Raw genomic sequence first — 21,427 nt, 5'->3', positions numbered from 1 at the left:
GGTCACTGGGTACTCAAACTTTTCTAGGTATGATCCTTTGTGCTGGCACCTCATACTTAGTTCTAACCATCTAGCTCTCTTTTGCACATATCATATGGCCTTGCTTCCCATGCTCATAATCTTACCAAAAAAAACAAATATTATAGAAATAACACAATAAAAACATAACAAAAATAAAAAATAAAAAGCAGTAAGATAGGTTGCCTCTCAACAAGCACCTGATTTATAGTCGCGGCATGACTTGAACCACTTTTTGCCTCTACCTCAAACTTATGAATTGAGCTCCTAATTTGGCTTCAAACTTTCGGAAAAACTCCTTGTATGGTGAGACAAATTTAATTGGGCCAAGCAGCCAATGTCTTATTCCACACTTCTTGGCCTTTAGATGAGGTATGTAACTCTGTCTCTCTGGCACGATAAATTCAAGAATGTAAGTACCTTATTCCTCGTTTGTTGGCTCGTCTAAAGGTTCTTGATTTCTATGTCATCAATAAACTACAATATTAAAAATGTATGGAACGAGGACCGATGCATCCCAACTCTAGAATTGTATTAGTATTTAAATCCCCATATATACACAAACTAGAGTCTTCAAGTCTAATATTATCTACTTCCTCACGTGACTCTAATGCACCTTTCTCAATATTAGCATAATTAAAAAATGACCAAATGATTCACTCTCCACTTTTAGCTCCTTAATTTGGCTTATAATCTCTTTTTCAGTTTCACATAACTCATGACTATTTTGTTGGGCATTAGACATATCAACCGTTGCATTCAAATTATACTCGAAGTCATGAATAGCACTACCAAATTTGTTGATCTCTTGTTCAAGCTCGTCTCTTCTTTCTATAAAGTGTTTCATCCCCTCTGTAAGTTTTTCATAAAAACCCCCAAATTTCTTTATTAATTGCTTGTAAATATCCATAATATGTTCCATATCTTCTGCCTCATTATTCCTGTCAAACTCACAAGCATTGTTAGAATCGTCATGACAAGGGATTGAGGTAGGATAACAACACTTAGGACAATTATTTTAATAGTCACCACAAATAGTATAAGATTTAGATGGTGCTCACCACTTACTCTTGGGGATATTTTTACACTGTCTCCATAAGTGGGGTCCTCCACAATACAGACAAGGATTGTAAAACAAGAATACTTACTATTCCACCACTTTATATCCAAAGATGTCATGTTAACATAAGTAATATCAAACTAAACTAAAAAAACTTGAAAAGATAATAAGTAAATTCTAATCAAGAAAAATAGCTAATTCTAAATCTTTGCAATAGCGTCAAAAAAATTTGCGGCCAAATACACACGCAAGTATATACAATCGTCAAGTAATAAACTAATTAGAAATCAAATATCGAACTCATGAGGACTTGCTATTAACTATTAACTAAATTAGAATATCCTAATTATCTAAATAAGGATTAAATTTTGAAATGTTTGACTCTAAACTAATTTGAATAAAAGAAAATGACTAATGAACTTCAAATAGAGGACAAGTAGATTTTTATGTTATCAATGAGAATAAAACGATATAGTTTTATGGATATCTAACAATCCTATTGTATTCTTCACTTCAATTGACTAATTAATTTATCTGGTTTATTGGTTGGTATGACTAATATTGCTCATAAGAATCTATAGTGTTCTTACTCACTTATTCAAGCTAACCTAATGCCTATATATCTATAGAGTTAGAATCAATAAGAATGCATTCATAATTCTTATATAATAACCAAGCAAGGTAATTAGCATATGTCTATCCTAACTGTAAATTCACTCCCGATGCCTGGGTTCAAGAACTTACTCTACACAATCCTATATGCAATCCAGAATTCTACTTTAGAATTTATTTCTATCCATGCTCACTAATAGAGACTCGGTATCCTTGTAGTTAATGTGTTGGGTTACAAATAGCCATACTCACTAATAGGGACTCGGTTAACTCTATTTAGTTTCAATTTTTTTATTAGCGCCAGAATTGGAAAATGTGACCTTCTTATGACCCCACCCAATTAAAATTAACACCCTTCTCAATTAACCTTTCCTACTCTTTTAAAAGAGTAAAAAGAAGGAGTTGCTAAAAGAGAAAAAAAGGTTAATTGAGGGGGCATGGGAGGTGTTAAATTTTAGTAAATCTAGACTTTTTTACAAAATAAATAGGTAAACATGACCTTTATTCCTAGAAAAATAATAGGATTATTCTTTTGGAATTTGTATAGGGTAAAATTGGTTTATATTAAATGATCGAATTGTAGTGCGACACGTGAAACCGAAGACAGACATCGGATGGACCCCTAAGGGAGCACAATCAACGTGAGCAGATCAAATATTTATCACCAGATGGTATTCCATGAAGAATATTCCCTAGTATTAAATGGGCAGCCGTTGCAAGAAATATTTGCATTCATGGCATGTCATTACATATTCTTCAATAGCCCATTTATTATCATTTAAGAGGGGCTTGATCCTAGGATCTTGTTTTCCTGGGTATAACTATAAATAGTAGTTCTAATAGCCATTGTAGGCACAGGAAATTCTTGGCAAAACTTATGCTACATTTCATTCTCAAGCTAAATAAAATAACTTTACATTCTGTTTTGCATTGTTCTTATTTCTATCCATGGAGACATTACTCCCGGGACAAGTCTTGTGACTTCTTTAGATTTTAATCGCTAAATCTTATTTTTAATCTAGTTTATTTGTCATTTTGGATCAAATCAGTTTGCTTGTCTATAAACCACATAACAAATTTAACTGTAGCGTTTTACTGGTAAACAGTTTGGCACCCACCGTGGTGCTTAGACAGTTGCGTAATTGAGTTGTTCCTTGAGTTTATTATTAACTTGTTTGATTCTTTTTTCATTAGCAAGAAATCAAAAATAGCAGTTAACGATGTCAACATCGCATACAACATTGAGGCACATGAAAATCTGTCTCAACACAAGGATTCAATCAACGATACCTTCAACGAGGTGGACAAGGCAACTCCAGTTCGGGGAGGACAATACTCTCGACAGGTATGGGAGCCAACTACCGATGACGTGGAAGATGAGCACGTTTCGAAAACAATAAGGATCCTATGAGAGCAACATAAAGACATCATGGGCCACCTCTCAAGGCAGGATTAAGTCATGATAGAATTAAAGCAAGCATTATCAGCGCTTCCAACAATGCAAACGGAAGGGGTTCGGTTCATCCTGGTGCCTGCAAATCAAATGGTTCAAAGAGTTGAGAACAACACCCCGAGAGGTGAGGTCGGTTTCGATGGTGCCGGGGGGCTGGTAGCGGATCTGCTAATGATAACAGTAATGATCAACTCAAAACCGAGCTCATGATATTTATGAGGGAAATGAACGAGCGGATAGATCAGAATACGAAGGAATTTCACACCCTAATGGATCATATTTCTGGCGCACCGCAAGTTTTGAAGGGCCCAGATTCGATTAAGTATACTCAGTTGTCGTCCAAACCGAGCGCAGCACCGGAGTTAATTCTACAAAGGTTTAAGATGCCGGACATACCAAAGTATGATGTGACTTCGGATCCTTAGGAGCATATCACAACTTATACAACGACGGTGAAAGGAAACGATATGGCTCAACATGAGATCGAGTCGGTTCCGCTGAAGAAGTTTGGAGAAACCATCACGAATGGGGCCTTGACATGGTATTCACTCTTACCCGATCATTCAATAGGTTCTTTTAAAATGCTTATAGATTCGTTCATTAAGGTTCATGCCAGGGCCAGAGATGTACAGTCCAGGAAAGCGGACATATTCAGGATCGCACAAGGTGAGTCCGAATTGCTGCGTGATTTCGTGATCAGATTCAAGAAAGAGAGGATGTTGCTGCCGGCTATACCAGATGAGTGGGCAAAAATTGTGGAAGTGAAAGAGGTAAAATGATGAGTATAAGTAAAGATATAGACGACAAAAATCATGGTCATGATTACCTTAAAAATCGGTAAAAATATTATTGAATTGTGGAGCAACATGTGTTCGGGGTATAAAATGCGAGAAGACGTGCGTCCTATCAAGCATTAGAGACTGCTCAAAAGGTTTTCAGAAGACTTTCCGCCAAGAAAGGGATCTTCACTAACTTCCTGGTGACACAAAGATGTGCCACCGGAAAGCAGGGGGCTATTTTTATAAGGTAAAATTGATTTATATTAAATGATCAAATGGTAGTGCGACACGTTGAACCAAAGACAGGCAGAAGATAAATCAAGTAACGACCAGTACCGGGAACAACAGCTGCCATTGGCATGGGATGGACCCCGAAGGGAGCACAATCAACGTGAGCGGATCGAATGTTTGTCACCGGATGGCATTCAATGAAGAATATTTCCTAGCATTAAATGGGCAGCCGTTACAAGGAATATTTGCATTCATGCCATTACATACTCTTCAATGGCCCCTTTATTGTGATTTAAGAGCGGCTTGATCCTAAGATCTTGTTTTCCTAGGTATAGTTATAAATAGTAGTTCTAACAGCCATTGTAGGCACATGAAATTCTTGGCAAAACTTATGCTACATTCCATTCTCAAGCTAAATAAAATAACTTTACTTTTTATTTTGCAGTTCTTATTTCTGTCCTCGGAGGCATTGCTCCCAAAACCAGGCTTGCCACTTCTTTCTATTTTAATCGCTAAATCTTATTTTTAATCTAATTTATTTGTCATTTTGGATCAAATCAGTTCGCTTGTCTATAAATCACGTAACAAATTCAACTCTACCGTTTTACGGGTAAATAGAATCTTTGCAAAAATAGCCGGCTGGATATACTGTTTATTTTTTTTCGCTGGTACAAATATATTACACACCGATTATACATGATTATATACATATTGTATATGAATTGTATATTATTGGCCATCTATTCTTAGTTTAAACGGATAATTTCAGAGACCTCCCTGTAGGTTTTACCCTATCACACTGACCTCCCTTGTGGTTTACAATATTATGCCTACCTCTCTTATTTTGGTTTTCTTGTAAACATTCTTTAAACTCATTAAAATAAATATAAATAAAATACATTTTGACAGATTTGCCTTTTTAATGTTAATTTTTTTCAATTAATTTCCTTAAAAATAAAAACGCATTTCCTTGAGTGGGAAGTCCTCTTCTCTGCAAACATCTACGTTTTTATTCTTGTTCCTCTCCATTCTTGAGAAACCAGCAGCATCCTCCCCGGTTGACCATTCATTCAAGCTTAGATCTAATTTCTCTTCCAAATTCCACTAGGTTTCGTTGTCCAATAGTTGAAAAACTCATTTTCCTTATACATACTCGTCTTTCATGTATGAGAAGCATATAAGACTCAAATTTGACGTCGTTAACCATCAGTTTTGGATCATTTTTCTCTATTTGTTGAATCCTACTTCTTCTCAGTTCGTGGATATCCTTACTAAAATCTTTTCCGATCGTTCTCATCAGCTTCCTCTTTTGGGGAGTCGTTCTTACAAAATTTGACGTCGGTCGCCGGAAAATGTTGGGTTGCCGTGAAAAATGAAGTCGCCGATGAACTGGTAAAAGTACAGAAAAGTTACCTGAGACCTTTCAGAATTAAATAGTTTGCTTTGTTTAATGGGAAAGACATGTGTAGATAGAGTAGTGATAAGCTTTACACATATATCTATATTTAAATTAACTTATTGGGGTAGGTTTATTTTTAAAGAATTTGTTAAGTTATGTTGATAATGTTTATTACTAATTGAAAGAAATTAACATTAAAAAGGGTAAATCTGTCAAATTGTATTTTATTTATATTTATTTTAAATGAGTTTAAAAAATGGTTACAAAAAAATTAAAATAAAAAGATAAGCGTAAATATTATAAACCGCAAGGAAAGTCAATATTATAGGGCGAAACCTGAATGGAGTTATCTGAAATTATCGGTAGTTTAAAAGGTGGATGGGTGGCTATTTACCTTAATTCACCTGAATGGAGTTATCTGAAATTATCGGTAGTTTAAAAGGTGGATGGGTGGCTATTTACCTTAATTCGTCTATTCATTTTTAAGCAGACACCTAAATTGAAAGGGAGGGAAGTATGTATTATGCTAATAGAAAAGGCTGAATCAAACAAAAACAAACAGTTACGAAAAGACCAAAGGAACCATAGAAAATATGAAAAGAACTGAAGAAGAGAAACTCTAATAAGCTGTAGGGGTCCACAACCTTCTTCCTCCACGCTTATCCTTTCTCTCTCTTTCTCTGCGTGTACACTGTATTTTATATGCATAAAATGGGAAAAACATATGCATACACACATATCCAGCTGTCTATGTCTAAGTATGTAAACACCTGTTGTGTGGAACGATTACGAATAGTAGTATTTAGTTTTTAGTATTATTAATTTAGTAGTTGACAATAAAATAGAAGAGAGATAATAGGATCCTCTAAAGATTATGCCCCAAAGCAGAAGCCAAAGTCTACTTTGATTGCACAGAGAACCCCAAATCACGAAAGGGAAAAAAAAAGAAAAGGAAACTACAGGCCCCCTTATACACAGAAAAAAAAAAAAACACACACACACACAGATACACACACAGAGAGTAGATTTTTAACCTGAAGATGTATACATAGAGAAAGAGAGAGAGAACAGATTGTTCTTCTCACACGAATTCAAATCAGGTACTCCTTTTCTAATCTATATGTTTTATAAGTTTTTCAATTTGTTTTTATTATTTAAGCATTTTCTGTTGCTATTTTCTTTTTCCCTATTGATATGTTATAAGTTATGTGTTTTCTTTTGTAAGCATGATAAAGAGATCTATTCCGATTACTGTGATTGAAAATAATGGAAGATTGAAGTTTTGGTTGTGACTAATGGTGTTTTGGGAAATTGAGTTATTGGGTGTTTTCTGATCTGAATTAAGAGATCTCGTTTTTGGCGAATTCAATTATGTTAAAGAATCTACTGACTTCTTCAGCTATAATATGTATTGAAAAACTGAATCTTTGTAAGAAGTCAGTTATATGGATTGTTTTTCTTTGTTCTTGCAAGCTAATTTGTTCGAAAGTTTCAATTTTTTGGGTGCTTTTGGTTCCAAGTCTGTCATTTCTTGCGAATTCAATTCTACTGCCTTCATCAGTTGTAATACGTATTGAAAAATTGAATCGTTGTTAGAAGTCACTCAATCTGGATTGTTGTTCTTTGTTTATTTGATTAAGAGCTTCAATGTTTAGGTATTTGTCATTTCTGGTGACTTCGATTGTCTTTGAGGGTCTACTGGCTTCTGCAGATATGATATGTATTGAAGAATCAATTTTAAGAGTCACTTTATCTGAATTATTATTCTTTGTTCTCAAAATAAATGAGGGGTCCTATATTTACTTTTAAATTTTTCTCTTGTGAAGGTTCTTTGCGTTTGCATTATCTGGATTGGTTTTATTCGTTATGAGATATTTTTGCTTTACTAGGATTTGCTTGATTTTGTGATCAAATTGATGTGAACAGGAAATACAGTTAGAGATTTCTTTTCTTGTGCTTTGATGAGGGAGAATTTTGTCGCTCAGTTTTCTCGTTAGTTTCTTAAAATTCAATAGGTTTCTGTAGTGTTTTGACGAATTCTAATTGGGAATTTTCTGGTTGCCATGTCAATTTTCTTCAGTAGATATCAGTTTGGTGAGGAAGAGCATAAGGTTTGATAATTCAGATCAAAGTCCGGCCGTGGTACTGGTGCTTCTTTACAGGGCTGAACCTGGACGACATGTTGGAAGACCGGTCTTGTTTGGTACCGAGGGATTTTCCAAGAGAAAGCAACTGGGCAGCTTGCATGAATTACAGCCTTGATAGGATTGAAGTTCAGCACGGTAAAAGGCCATTGGAAAATAATCACGAGAACGAAGTTGTGCAACGCAAGTTGCCAAAGCGATCTGTTTCTCTCAATGAAGAAGTGGTTCTGTCCTTAGGTGATGCTTCAGTATCACCAGCTGACGAAGCTAGTAATCAGCGTCACGCTGCAGATAATTCTGATTCAAGTTCTCTTATTCCTGCCATTGGCCGTGACAACTCCATTAGCTGTCTCATTCATTGCTCCAGGTCTGATTATGGAGCTATTGCATCTTTGAATAGTAGCTTTCACTCATTAATTAGGAGTGGGGAGCTTTATAGATTGCGGCGGCAATATGGTGTGGTTGAGCATTGGGTTTATTTTTCTTGCCAGCTACTGGAGTGGGAAGCTTTTGACCCTAGTCGCCGCCGTTGGATGCATCTACCATCAATGAATCCGAATGAATGCTTTGTGTTCTCGGACAAGGAGTCTTTGGCAGTTGGCACAGAGCTTCTTGTGTTTGGAAAGGAGATCTTGTCACATGTCATTTATCGTTACAGTATACTGACAAACACTTGGTCATCCGGAATGCAGATGAACGCACCGAGGTGTTTGTTTGGATCTGCCAGCCTTGGGGAGATTGCCATTCTAACTGGTGGTTGTGACTCACAGGGCAATATCCTTAGCTCAGCAGAACTTTACAATTCAGAGACTGGAAGGTGGAAGACTCTACCGAGCATGAACAAGCCGCGTAAGATGTGTTCTGCAGTATTCATGGACAGAAAATTTTATGTAATTGGAGGCATTGGAGGAACTGAGTCAAAGCTATTGACCTGTGGAGAGGAGTATGATCTTGAAACAGGAAAATGGACTGAAATCCCGAGCATGTCTCCTGTCCGAGCTGGTGAAGCTAGGGATGATAATATGCCTGCTACATCTGAAGCACCTCCTTTGGTGGCAGTTGTAAATAATGAATTGTATGCTGCTGATTATGCTGACATGGAGGTGAGGAAGTACGACAAGCAAAATAAAGCATGGGTTACCATAGGAAGATTGCCTGAAAGAGCAGGTTCTATGAATGGTTGGGGTTTGGCATTTAGAGCTTGTGGTGATAGGCTAATTGTAATTGGAGGGCCTAGAGCCATGGGTGAAGGGATTATCGAAGTTAATTCGTGGGTTCCAAGTGAAGGACCGCCTCAGTGGAACTTGCTTGGGCGAAAGCGATCTGGTAGTTTTGTGTATAATTGTGCTGTCATGGGTTGCTGAGATACGGAGTTTGCCGTCCATGCAGGTAGCAGTGTTTTTTGCTGATAGATACAGAATTGGTTTCTGGGGCGACAGGATTCTTGCTATTGGGTAATTTGTCCCAACCTTTTTTTCTTTCAAACTCTTATGTTTTCGTCTTTTTATTGTGGTGGAAGATAGGGAGGATTACCAAACTAGACTCAAGATTCAACAGAATTACGTTCCTTAGAAGGTCTTGAGTACAATTTTCATCCTCAAAAAAAGTTTAATTAAAAGTTCCTGTCAACTGATTTATCTTCTCCTTTTTTCAAACACATAAAATCCCGAAGGTGCCCACCGAAATAGCATTAAGATAAAATAATAACTTGAAGGAGGGAGCAATATGGTAATAGATTTTGGTTAGTGTTTTCCAAATCTTCTCTGGAAAAATCAAAGCAATTAGTCTTGTTGGGTTTTTTGTGATCCTTATTTTTCTTGACATTGTTGAGAAGAGAAATAAGGTTCTGCAATGTTGTTCTTGGGCATCATATTTTATGTACTAAATACATTTATTCTTGTTAACGGGGCTACAGATTAAGCTTACTTTTGACACAATTGGTAGCTTTAAGTATTTAGCATTTGATTTTTTCTACTTTCAGTTTTCATTTGTGGTATTTTGACTTAAGCTTTATTCGTTTTATTGTGACAGATAGTGCATTGAGGACATGTTTGTGAAATATCTGATGCTTACTTGAAAATTTACCTGTTTTATCTGTGAAAGAGAAAAGATCTTGGCACCAATCACATAGGTTTGACATTAATTATGTGATTCTTTTTCCGTGGATAGAAGAAAATGAAGCTCATAGATGGTAAGCCAGCTTTTATAATTGGTAAACTTGATTAGAAATTTGAATGCAAAGCTGGCTAATAGTTGGCGCTTAGTTGTCACTTTTGCTTTCTCAGAAGCTGTCTAGATTCATTTATAATCAGCAGGAACTTGCCCTTTTGTGTTGAACAAGTGTAAAGTCGATAGATAGGTTATAAACAGATGATTTGAATGACTATTTGTGAAAAACTACAAACCCTTATTACCAGTTTACGCGTTTTTTGACACCTTTAGTTGTGAACTTGTGGTTATTATAGAGATGATTTTTGCCATCACAGACAAAGATGGGTGGATGGGCATAAATTAAAAGACAGATTTTCTATATAAACATGCTTGTAAACATATGTTTGTGTAAGGAATTCTCACAAAGTCCCACAACTATAGATTATCTTTAGAGACTTAGTGAAGTCGAGTTAACTCTTGGTTGCGGTTGCCATGAGTCGGACATACGATCAGCTGTATACATATGTGTAGATATGTGTTAGGAATCCTAATATCATGTTGCTATTGTATAACTGGTTCAGGGCAAATCAAGTCTTTTCTAACAGTTCTCTTCTAAGCACACATTTCTTGGTGTTTTGAAGTGAAAATATGCCCTCTCGTGTCTTTAGCTTTCTTTTCTCAATTTAAAGTCTGGCCTTAGAAAGATAGCGTGATACCCCTTATTTTTAATGGGGATTTTATCTTCTTTGTGGCTTCTTTTTAAGTGTTTTTGATTAATGAAAGAATGTAAAACCTGGGAAACTCCTCATCTTAGTTGAAACTCTCTGTCATAATTTGTTTTCCCCCATTCTTGTTTAATGATCTTATCAGATTTTGTTGGAAATGAATGAAGAAGGGTTAAAACTTAAAAGACAACAGAAAGAATAGATGTGCAGTTCAGTAGTCGAATTATTGTAGTGAAAAGGTCACAGGTGTAACTCTACCCAAGGGTGTGGCTTAGTGGTCAATGAAGTGGGTGAGAACCATCAGGTCTCAGGTTCAAATCCCAGTGGAGGCAAATACTAGGTGATTTATTCCCATCTATTCAAACTTTGGTGGATAGAGTTACCTGGTACCTGTTGCTGGTGGGAGGTGGCAGGTATCCCGTGGAATTAGTCAAGTTACGCGCAAGCTGGCCCGGACACCACGATTATCAAAAAAAAAAAAAAAAGGTCATAGGTGTAACTCACACGGGTAGTATTTGTTGTTATACTGATCTTATGTCAGTTATTTGTCTAACTACATGTGACTTAGTGTTAGATGCTACTCTTATTCGTTTGTCTAACTAACTGAAAAATGTTATCAAATAAAATAAGTTCTCAAGGTGATAATGCCTGTGGGAACTCTTGCAAATGTGCAGAATTCACTAAGAATAGGTGAAACAAAAAAGCAAGTCTGACACTCACTATTGTTAAATAGTTTATTGGAACACACTGCTCCTCCTCTTTTAATCTCATTATTTTCAATGGGACAAACTACTTATCTTCATATTTTTGTTGGTCCAAATAAAAGAGTAGAAAAAATAGGTTCTTGAGTACACGTTGCCTTTTTAGTGGCCATAACATCGACTCTTTTGTAGCAGGGATCTCAAAACAAGCACTTGCGCAATTATGTTTCAATTCCAAATCGGCTTCGTTGGTTTTTTATATACTATTTTCCTCTATCTAGGTTCATTTTGTTAGAAAAACTTAATAATAATCCTAAAGTTTTCGAATCTCGAATCTTGCTATCTGGATGTTTGCTTCCCTTATATTGTGTTCTTTAGAGTCTAGCCATCTTTTACACAATTCCTCAATATATTGTTTTATGTCTATTTTATTTTCTTTTATCACCTTGAATAATTAATATATAATCACGCCTAACCATCTCGATAGCATCAATATCGGCAAAACTAGTGGTTATGGGGATAACATAGTAGCAAGTTCCCCCCAAATGAGGGTAAAATTCACAAATAACCTCTTTTTAATCCCTAATTGGAAAATAATCATTGTCTTCAAGTTTCACTACAAGTGAACAGAGTTCCACTTGTGAAATTTAAAGCCCAAAACCAAGACAACCCCCTTAAACTTTGTTTCAATTTTTATTTAGACACTTCAACTAATGTCATCACCTATTAAACACTCCAGCACAAACAAAAGTGTATCTATTAAACACAAATGATAATGTGGCGCATTTGTGTGAGCTACACCTAAATTAGGTACGTGAATAATTTCATCATTTATTTTATTTGTTTCAAAATATTTCTTTTTTCCTACACATATAACAACCTCCGACATTCACCGTGTAACCACTAATTTTTCACCCCAAGATCAGCTGCAACTACGTGACATTCCATTAAAAAAAACCACCGTATCCTTCCTCACCACCTATCTACCCCACTCATCATAGTTCAAAGATAAGATTTCAAATTTCAGATGCTAAAATATGAGAATCTTCAAAATTGACTTGCTTTGTCCCAGAAATCAAAGGCAAAACCACCACAATATTAAAGAAAATAGAGAAAAAAACAGCAAGAAAAACTCACAATTTCACCTTCTCAGAAATCAAAATGGACTCTTCACATCAAAATCAAGCAATTTAAAAAATGACCAGGCATTATTCCGTGAATAACAGCATGCCCGACAAAATCGAAAAAATATTTGGAAACTCAAAACAATACTGGTCAGTGAAGTCAAGCCCACGATTATTCTTCCAATGAGATTGATCATCTGAAACGAGAAGGAAGTAGAATTGTTTTCCAATAGTTTCTCGTTTTCTCCTTAAAGAAAAAACAATCAAATATTTATCGATTTGTGGTAGTGTCACAATGGTAGGTACATTTGTGAATTTTCTTGTTATTCTTGCTGGCCATGGAATTCGGTATAAATTTAAGATAGATGAAGAATTAGAGGACTTTAGAAACTGGGGGGGGGGGGGGATAATAGGTCCCGTTGAATTTGACTGTGAAATATTTGATGTGATATTTTTTTGGGGAGAGAAAATGATGAAGGATGGACAGAGATTGGGGAAGAAGACTATTGGGGGGGGGGGGGGACTTGCTGGGGAGGAAGGTTAATCTTTGTCTCTGTTTTGCTTTTTCAGTTTTTTTCTTTTCTTTTGATGACTTTCATTTTCTTTTCAGTCTTATTACCAGGTCAATGGCAAGTAGTATATACACACACTTATGTTTAGTAGTATATACACACACTTATGTTTGTTTAGGGTTGTCAAATGTGTGTTTAATAGGCACATATAGGTTAAAGTTGGAGTGTTTAATAAGTATTGGCTTTAGTTGAAGTGTCTACATGAAAATTAAAACAAAATTTAAGGGGGTGTCTAGGTATTTGGCCGAATTTAAAGCTCTAGAATGATAGCTAGTTTTTAAAAAACAAGGCCAAAAGTACCTAGTGGGCACTATTTTTCACGAAATGAACCAAATGTACCGAGTATCTTCATGGGCCATGGCCAATGGGATCTAGGTGTCACTAGTAAAATTTTCATGTGGCACTCAGTTTTGCGCCACCGATTGAATCTGTACCCACTATAAAAGAAAATTAACTGCTTCCCAATTTTTTAGTAACTTCAGATACATATATTATTATTATTATTATTATTATTATTATTATTATTCTTTGTGTTTAGGGTTTCTTCTTCTTCTTCTTAGTTGCAAAACAAGTTTGTTAAATTTTTTGTTATTTTCACAATTTGAAGATTGAAATTTATTGTTTATGATATTTGAAAGTTATGTTTCAAATTTGCGGAGCTCATTTGGAGTAAATTTGTGTGTTGAATTGTTGAAATTCGAAGAACAAGTTTATGTTTTAGAACTTCAGATTTTAAATCTGGAGTTGTATGAAGTTGTATTGAAAAATTGAACTACTTAAGATTTCAGATTTTGAATCTGAAGTTTTCTGAAGCTGTATCGAAAAATTAAACTATTTAAGATTCACATTTTTGAAGTTGCAATTGAAAGATAGAACAACTTTAGATTTAAAATCTGAAGTTGCTTCGAAGAGCTTGAACTACTTAAGTATCACGACCCAACTCCCACCAGAGCCGCGACGACGCCTAACACTACTTGCTAGGCAAGCCAACCGTCACCAATAACAACGAATTTGATAAAAAACATAATTTAATAAACTCAATAGCGGAAATATCATGAAGTAACTGAGAAAGTACCAACAATACTACAATAACCATCCCAAAAATCTGGTGTCAACGAGTACATGAGCATTATTGAATATCAAAATACAAGCCAAATCTTCTGATACAACTGTCTGAACAATAAAACAGTAATAATAGAAATAACTAAAAGAGGACTTCAAGGACTGCGGACGACATAGCAATTACCTCGTAGTCTCCCAAAAGATGGTAACAACTCAAGTGTGGAAATTACCCCGTCGGGAGGTACTTGGATCTGCACATGAAGTGCAGAGTGTAGTACGAGTACAACCGACCACATGTACTCAATAAGTAACAAGTCTAACCGTGGGCCGAAAGCAGTGACGAGCTTAGAAGAAGTAGTCAGAGACTAATAACAATAACCGGTAATAGCTCGGATCATAAAGATAACAGTGTAAGCAAATAACTCAATGATATCATGTTCAGGTCGGTCACATTTCAGAATTTTATACATGCTTTTCAAGTATAAAAGTGAAAGCCCAACACGAATAAAATAATTTATTTACCATCTAGCATGAGGAAAGTACACCTCTATACCTACATGTCAATTATACATGTCAAATCAACAATATCACAGTGGATCCATTAAGAATAATTACACTTAGCACTGTACGAGTGCTGCCATAACTGCCTACGTGCATAAAAGACTATGTTTGCGCCTACTGCTGGCATGCAGACTCCGGAGGGGCGGATCCTGCCCAAGCGCTGATCATAGTCATATAACCCAATCGTGGGGCTTGGTGCACATGTCGCCCCAAATCAATAACAATTATCCAAATATTATCCTGGAGTACATGTCACCTCAAAATCAATACCAAATCGGCTCTATGGCCCAGGCTCAGTCATCAAATTGTCAAGTCTCAGTTAACCACATCTCACAATACGTAATTCAATAGAACATATGATGCATCAACAACATGTGAGGAAATCAAATAAGAAAGTATTGAGACAGAGATATCATACACGCATATAGCATAATGACTGACAATAGGTGTACAATTAAGGCAAATAGCTCATAAATGGCAAGAATATACCCTATCAAGTCTCAAACAAATAGCACATAGTCTAGACATGATGTTTAATATGAAACAAACTCAGTTAATCATATAGGTTTAGAAAACACGGATATAACGAGACATGATAGCCAACAAATCCTATAATAGTCTAAAAGCCACCTTAAATCATGAACACACCGGTATACGCACACACGTCCGTCACCTAGCGCATACCCAATACCTTCCATATAACATAGTTCCCAGGGTTAAATATCCTCAAATCCAAGTTAAAATATGTTACTTACCTCAAAGTACGCAAATCAATACTCCAAAAAGCCCTTGCCACGCGAATCGGCCTCCCAGTGGCTCGAATCTATCCAAAAGAAACTTAATATCATGAATAGTAGCTATAGGAAATACTCCCATACAATAAAGATAGGATTTTTAATCAAAATCAGAAAGTCAACCCTGGGCTCGCACCTCGGAACCCGGTCAAACTCACAAATTCCGAACACCCCATTCAACTATATGATTCGAACCAATTTCATCCAATTTCAACCGCAAATCGACCCCCAAACCCTCAAATCTTACTCTCCATTAACATAGCCTAATGTCCCTAAATTTCATCCTAAATTCACATAAACTAGGTGTATAACAATGGGTAATCAATATATATAATCAAAAGTGATTAAACTTCACTTTCCTCTCCAACTTTTAGCAAAAGCGTCCCAAATATTGCCTCCAACCGTGTTCCAAAATGCCAACTATGAGAAAAATGACTAAACCCTCGTTTTAACCTTCTGCCCAATGATTCTCCATCTACCACTCACTCAGTCGCACCTACGATGCCGCTTTTTGCAGTCAAAATCCCGCATCAGCACAAACCACTTAAGTCCCGACCATGGTCACCTGCGATCCCCCTAGTCGTACATGTGGGTCCGCTTCTGCGACCAACCTTCCACATCTGTGGACTCCCAGGCCTCCGTCCACTTTCCACTTCTGTGCTTATTCGTCCGCATATGCGGACTCGCGGATGCGAAAAATCCCTCGCACCTGAGCTCCTCCCCAGCTCCAGCCTAGCCCGCTTCTGCGATCACCAAGCCACTTCTGCGGGCTCGCACCTGTGGCAAATTCTTTGCATGTGCGATTGCATCAGAACTTGCAACCTTCAGCAATTCCTTTAAGTCCAAACATGATTCGTCAACCATCCAAAACACACTCGAGCCCTTCCCCCCTCCCCCCTACGGGGACCCCATCCAAACATATTAACAAGTCCTAAAATACAATACAAACTTTCTCGAAGTCTCAAATCACATAAAACAATGCCAAAACCATGAATCACACATTAATTCAAGCCTAGTGAAACTAATAAACTTTCAACTTCTAAAACTTATGCCGAATAATAACAAACCAACCTGGAATGACCCCCAAATTTTGCATACAAGTCCCAAATGACACAATGGACCTATTTCAACTCCCTGAATCAAAATCCGATCCCTATATCCACAAAATCAACTCTCGGTCAAACCTTTTAATCTTCCAAACCTTCACTTTCCAACTTTCGCCAAAAGATCCAAATCAACCTCCGGACCTCCAAATCAACATTCGGACATACGCCTAAGTCCAAAATCTCATACGAAGCTAATAGCATCATAAAAATACCATTTCGGAGTCGTCTAAATAAAAAATTAAACTCCGGTCAACTCTTTTAACTTCAGCCTCCAACCTTAGGACTAAGTGTCCTAATTTACTCCGAAACGTTCCCGAAACCAATCCAACCAACCTGGAAAGTCACATAACCATAAATGAACTTAGAAGAGGCAATAAATAGGGGAACAGAGCTACAATACATAAAAGGACCAGCCGGGTCATTATATTCTTCCCCTCTTAAGCAAACGTTCGTCCTCGAACGGGTCTAGAATCATACTTGGAGTCTAAAAAAGGTGAGGATATCTGCTCCGCATCTCTTGATCGGTCTCTCATGTAGTCTCCTTGACTAGATGACCTCTCCAATACACCTTCACTGATGTGATATTCTTTGACCTCAACTGCCGAACCCGCCAGTCCAAAATGGCAATCGGTTCTACATCATAAGTCAATTCCCATCTAACTGAACCGTGCTGAAGTCCAAAACATGTGACGGATCACCATAATACTTCCCAAGCATCTAAACATAAAACACTGGGTGAACTCCCGATAAACTAGGCGGCAAGGCAAGTTTGCAGGCCACCTATCCAACTCTCTCAAGAACCTCAAAAAGGCCAATATACCGAGGGCTCAGCTTGCCCTTCTTCCCGAACCTCATCACATCTTTCATGGACGAAACTCTGAGTAGAACCTTCTCACCCACCATGTATGCAACATCACGAGCTTTCCTGTCAGCATAACTCTTTTGTCTGGACTGTGCTGTACGAAGTCGCTCCTAAATCACATTAACCTTCTCCATAGAATCACAGACCAAATCTATGCCCAACAATCTAGCCTCTCCCGGCTTAAACTGGCCAATTGACGAACGACATCACCTCCCATATAAGGCCTCATACAGGGCCATCTGGATGCTCGTGTAATAGCTGTTGTTGTAGGCAAACTCTACGAGCGGTAGAATCTGATCCCATGAACCTCTGAAATCCATAACATATGCACGTAACATGTCCTCCAAAATCTAAATAGTGCGCTCGAACTGTCCGTCTATCTGGGGATAGAATGTTGTACTCAACTCTACCTGTGTGCCCAACTCTCACTGCACCGCTCTCCAAAACTGCGATGTGAACTGCTTGCCTTGGTAAGAAATAATGGAAACGGGCATGCCATGCAGACGGATAATCTCCTGGATGTAAATCTGAGCCAACTGCTTTGAAGAATAGAAAGTCATCACCCGAAAGAAGTGTGTAGACTTAGTCAATCAGTCTACAATAACCCAAATTGTGTCAAATTCCTTCATGGTTCGTGGTAATCCTACCACAAAATCCATAGTGATGCGCTCCCACCTCTACCCCGGTATCTCCAATCTCTAAGTCAACCCTCCCAGTTTCTGATGCTCATACTTCACATGTTTACAATTCAATCACCGAGAGACATAAGCAACAATATCTTTCTTTATTCTCCGCCACAAATAGTGATGTTTCAAGTCACAGTACATCTTCGTGACACCTAGGTGAATAGAATAGCACGAGATGTAAGTCTTTTCAAGGATCAAATCTCTCAACCCATCAACATTTGGAACAAAACTCCGGCCTTGAAGCCGCATAACACCATCATCACCAATCATAACCTCCTTAGCTCCACCCCGTTGCACTGTGTCCTTTAATACCAATAAGTAAGGATCATCAAACTGGCGAGCCTTGATATGCTCCAAAAACCATGATTGTGCCACAACCCAAGCAAGAACCCGGCTAGGCTCCGAAACATCCAATCTCAGATTGGACAAAGCCTGAACATCCTTGGCTAGTGGTCACTCTGCTACTGGTAAATATGCCAAACTGCCCATACTCTCAGCCTTCCTACTCAATGCATCAGCCACGACATTGGCCTTCCACAGATGATATAATATGGTGATATCATAGTTTTCAACACCTCTAACCATCTCCGCTACCACAAATTAAAGTCCTTCTGCTTGAACGGGTGCTAGAGCCTCCGACGGTCGGTATAGACCTCACATAGAATGCCGTACATATAGTGCCTCCAAATCTTCACCGCCTGCCAACTCTGAAGCATGCACATGGTAATTTTTCTCATGAACCTTTAAATATGGGGATGCGTAGGCAATCACCCTACTGTCCTGCATCAGCACCGTGCCAAGCCCAATACATGACGCATCACAATACATGGTGTAAGATTCCGAACCTGTAGGCAACACCAACACTGGAGTTGTAGTTAATGCAGTCTTGAGCTTCTGAAAGCTCATTCACAGTTACGAAAAAATAGTCATGCTTCTCAGGTATAACAGTACAACCCAAATCTTTCACCGAAAATACCAAAGTATGAGTAAGTCAGAAAAACAGTGATTTTTCCCAAAACCTTTCAACCATAAATAAGATGTTTCATTATCAGATAGCATGAGGAAAGTACTTCTCTATGCCTACATGTCAATGTGCACGTGAAATCATGAATGTCACCAAAATCGGGTAGCATGAGGAAATACATTTTTATGCCTGTATATCAAGTATGCATGTCAAATGCAATGCATTACATTGATGAACTCATGTACTCACACTCTCAGAGTACTCAATCTCACTGTCTTACACTCCCACTCATCATACTCAATCACTCAACACACTCAGTCACTCAGCACTGTATAAGGCAGATCCAGCCCAAATGCTAATAAATCTTGCTGCGGTGCGTAGCCCGATCCCATCGTGAATCAATAGCAACCACCCTCATTGTGGGTGTGCAAACTACGGAGGTGCAGATCCAGCCCAAGCGCTATAATAAGCCAATCATGGCATGAATCAATAAAGCATGCTGCGACGTTGATGGTAGGCTATAATTGCGTATTTTAGTCTCTTATTGCACTCTATTCATGTTTAAGCTTTAATTGATAGTGTTTTGCACTTATTGTGTGTTTTATGCCTTGTGGGAGTGATTACGAGTTATGTATATGTTATGGAATGGATTCGAGCTATTTGGAGCTTTGAAGTCTAAGTAAAAGCCCAAGGGATTAAGCTGAGATCGTGTTCGAGGATTGAGGACCAAGTCTGGACGTCAAAACGCAAGAAAAATCCGTACTTTGAGAAATCCCCATTGTCACGGTGCGTGGGGCTCCGCGCTTGTGCAAATTTACTGTTGTCTATCAGAACATCTAGATTTCCCTACCAATGCCCTGCATGACACGTCGTCCCATGCGGCGCACCTGTGTATTTTTTACAGAGTTATTTTCCTATTTCGTCTGGGCCCGACCCTACTTGGTATAAATATATAGAAAAGCATTATTTTCTGGACTTTTGACACATATTCAACCTAAGGAAGCTAAGGAGGAGTTGGAAGGACAAAAGCACAAGGATTTCATCGTTCCTTCCTCTATCACGACCCGAGTTTGGATCAAATTTATGTTTTCCTATACTTTAATTTTATTTGTGATGAATTGCTCCTTATCTATGGAGTAGTTCTCTTTAGGGTTTGATGGATTTGGTGTATTGATGATTGTTTGTGGATTATAACTCTAGTTTTATGTATTGAAGCATTTTTGAATGATTTAATTATTGCATCTATATTCACACGTTCATGTAATCGAGAGAGGCATAACTTGTGATATCTTTGCATTATATTGTTGGTTGAGTTCATTAATTCTTCTTAGTAATCGAAAGAGGCTAGTTGAATCATTGATTAAACCTAGTTAGGAGAATAATGGAAAGAGGTTTTCCTAAAGACAAATTCACTACGCATTCTTGCATATCTTCACGTGATTAAATTGGTTCATCTCGTAAGGTTAAGACTTAATCGAGAGAGGAGTTTTTACTGAACGTTTGAACTAATAATTAAGTGAATTCGAAAGACTCACTTGAGCATTAGAAGTGAATTGTCTAGAGTTAGATCCCAATAATTATATTGCACCTATCCTATCAACCCCTATTTTCTCACACTGATAACTTCATTGCTTATCTTTATTTCGACTGTCATTAGTCAATAGCTTAGGATTCTTAGTTAAATTTAGTTAGACATCTTATAAATCTCAGTTGTTCATCATCTTGGATAGCAATTAAGCTAGAAACTACGAGAATACTATTTAAATTCAATCCCTGTGGATACGATATTATACTATACTATATTTCATTAGCGAGCATAATTTAAGTGTGTGTTTCGAGCTCGTCAGGCGTGCAACCCGATCCCATAAATATCACTCGCAAATAGGCCCTCGACCTCACTCAGTCATCAATCTCTCCAGTCTCTCGGGCTCATACTGTCATGAAAATCAGTCCAAAAATGATGATATGATGTATCAATAAATAGCAACAGAGACTGAGATATCCTATGCAAATGAATAAGTATGTAACTGCAATTTAAGCAAATAACTCCACAACAAATATGACCTCAGTGGGTCCCAACAGAATAATGATATAGCATAAACATGATTTCTAACATAGATCACAACTCCATTACTCTAACACATAGAAATCTCATGGATAAAAACAAGATTAGGTAACTACACAGTACCACAGAAACAACCGATTCATAATTCACACGGTGCACGCCCACACACCCGTCACCTAGCATGTGTGTTACCTCAACACCAAACACCTATCATGTATATTCAGGGGTTCATACCCTCAGCACCAAGTTTAGAAGTGTTACTTACCTCGAACAAGCCAAATCTAATACCGAGCAAGCCAAACGATGCTCCAAAAATGCCATCCCGCGCGTACTGACCTTCGAACGGTTCAAAACTAAC

The 21,427-nt window shown here is 37.6% G+C and overlaps 1 protein-coding gene across 3 annotated transcripts; it reads left to right on the top strand.

Moving 5' to 3' along the window:
* The first annotated feature begins 5,956 nt into the window (after positions 1 to 5,956).
* Positions 5,957 to 11,239, top strand: LOC104109145 (F-box/kelch-repeat protein SKIP11-like). Of its 3 annotated transcripts, XR_004510230.2 has the most exons (3): positions 5,957 to 6,652; positions 7,633 to 9,150; positions 9,728 to 11,239. XR_004510230.2 is itself a non-coding variant. In XM_009618361.4 (2 exons), exon 2 carries the CDS (start codon positions 7,732 to 7,734, stop codon positions 9,058 to 9,060), a length of 1,329 nt encoding a protein of 442 aa, XP_009616656.1. In that variant the 5' UTR covers positions 5,957 to 6,652; positions 7,633 to 7,731; the 3' UTR covers positions 9,061 to 9,621. The 3 variants fall into 3 exon arrangements, 2 of the variants coding, with proteins under 2 accessions (XP_009616656.1, XP_009616657.1); XM_009618361.4 differs by lacking the exon at positions 9,728 to 11,239 and having other exon boundaries at positions 7,633 to 9,621; XM_009618362.4 differs by lacking the exon at positions 9,728 to 11,239 and having other exon boundaries at positions 5,958 to 6,652; positions 7,636 to 9,621.
* Positions 11,240 to 21,427: the final 10,188 nt, after the last annotated feature.

This window comes from Nicotiana tomentosiformis, chromosome 4, assembly GCF_000390325.3.
Source record: "Nicotiana tomentosiformis chromosome 4, ASM39032v3, whole genome shotgun sequence".
Lineage (NCBI taxonomy): Eukaryota > Viridiplantae > Streptophyta > Magnoliopsida > Solanales > Solanaceae > Nicotiana > Nicotiana tomentosiformis.
Note: the sequence above shows the minus strand (reverse complement) of the source record. Positions and strands in the feature narration are given on the sequence as shown.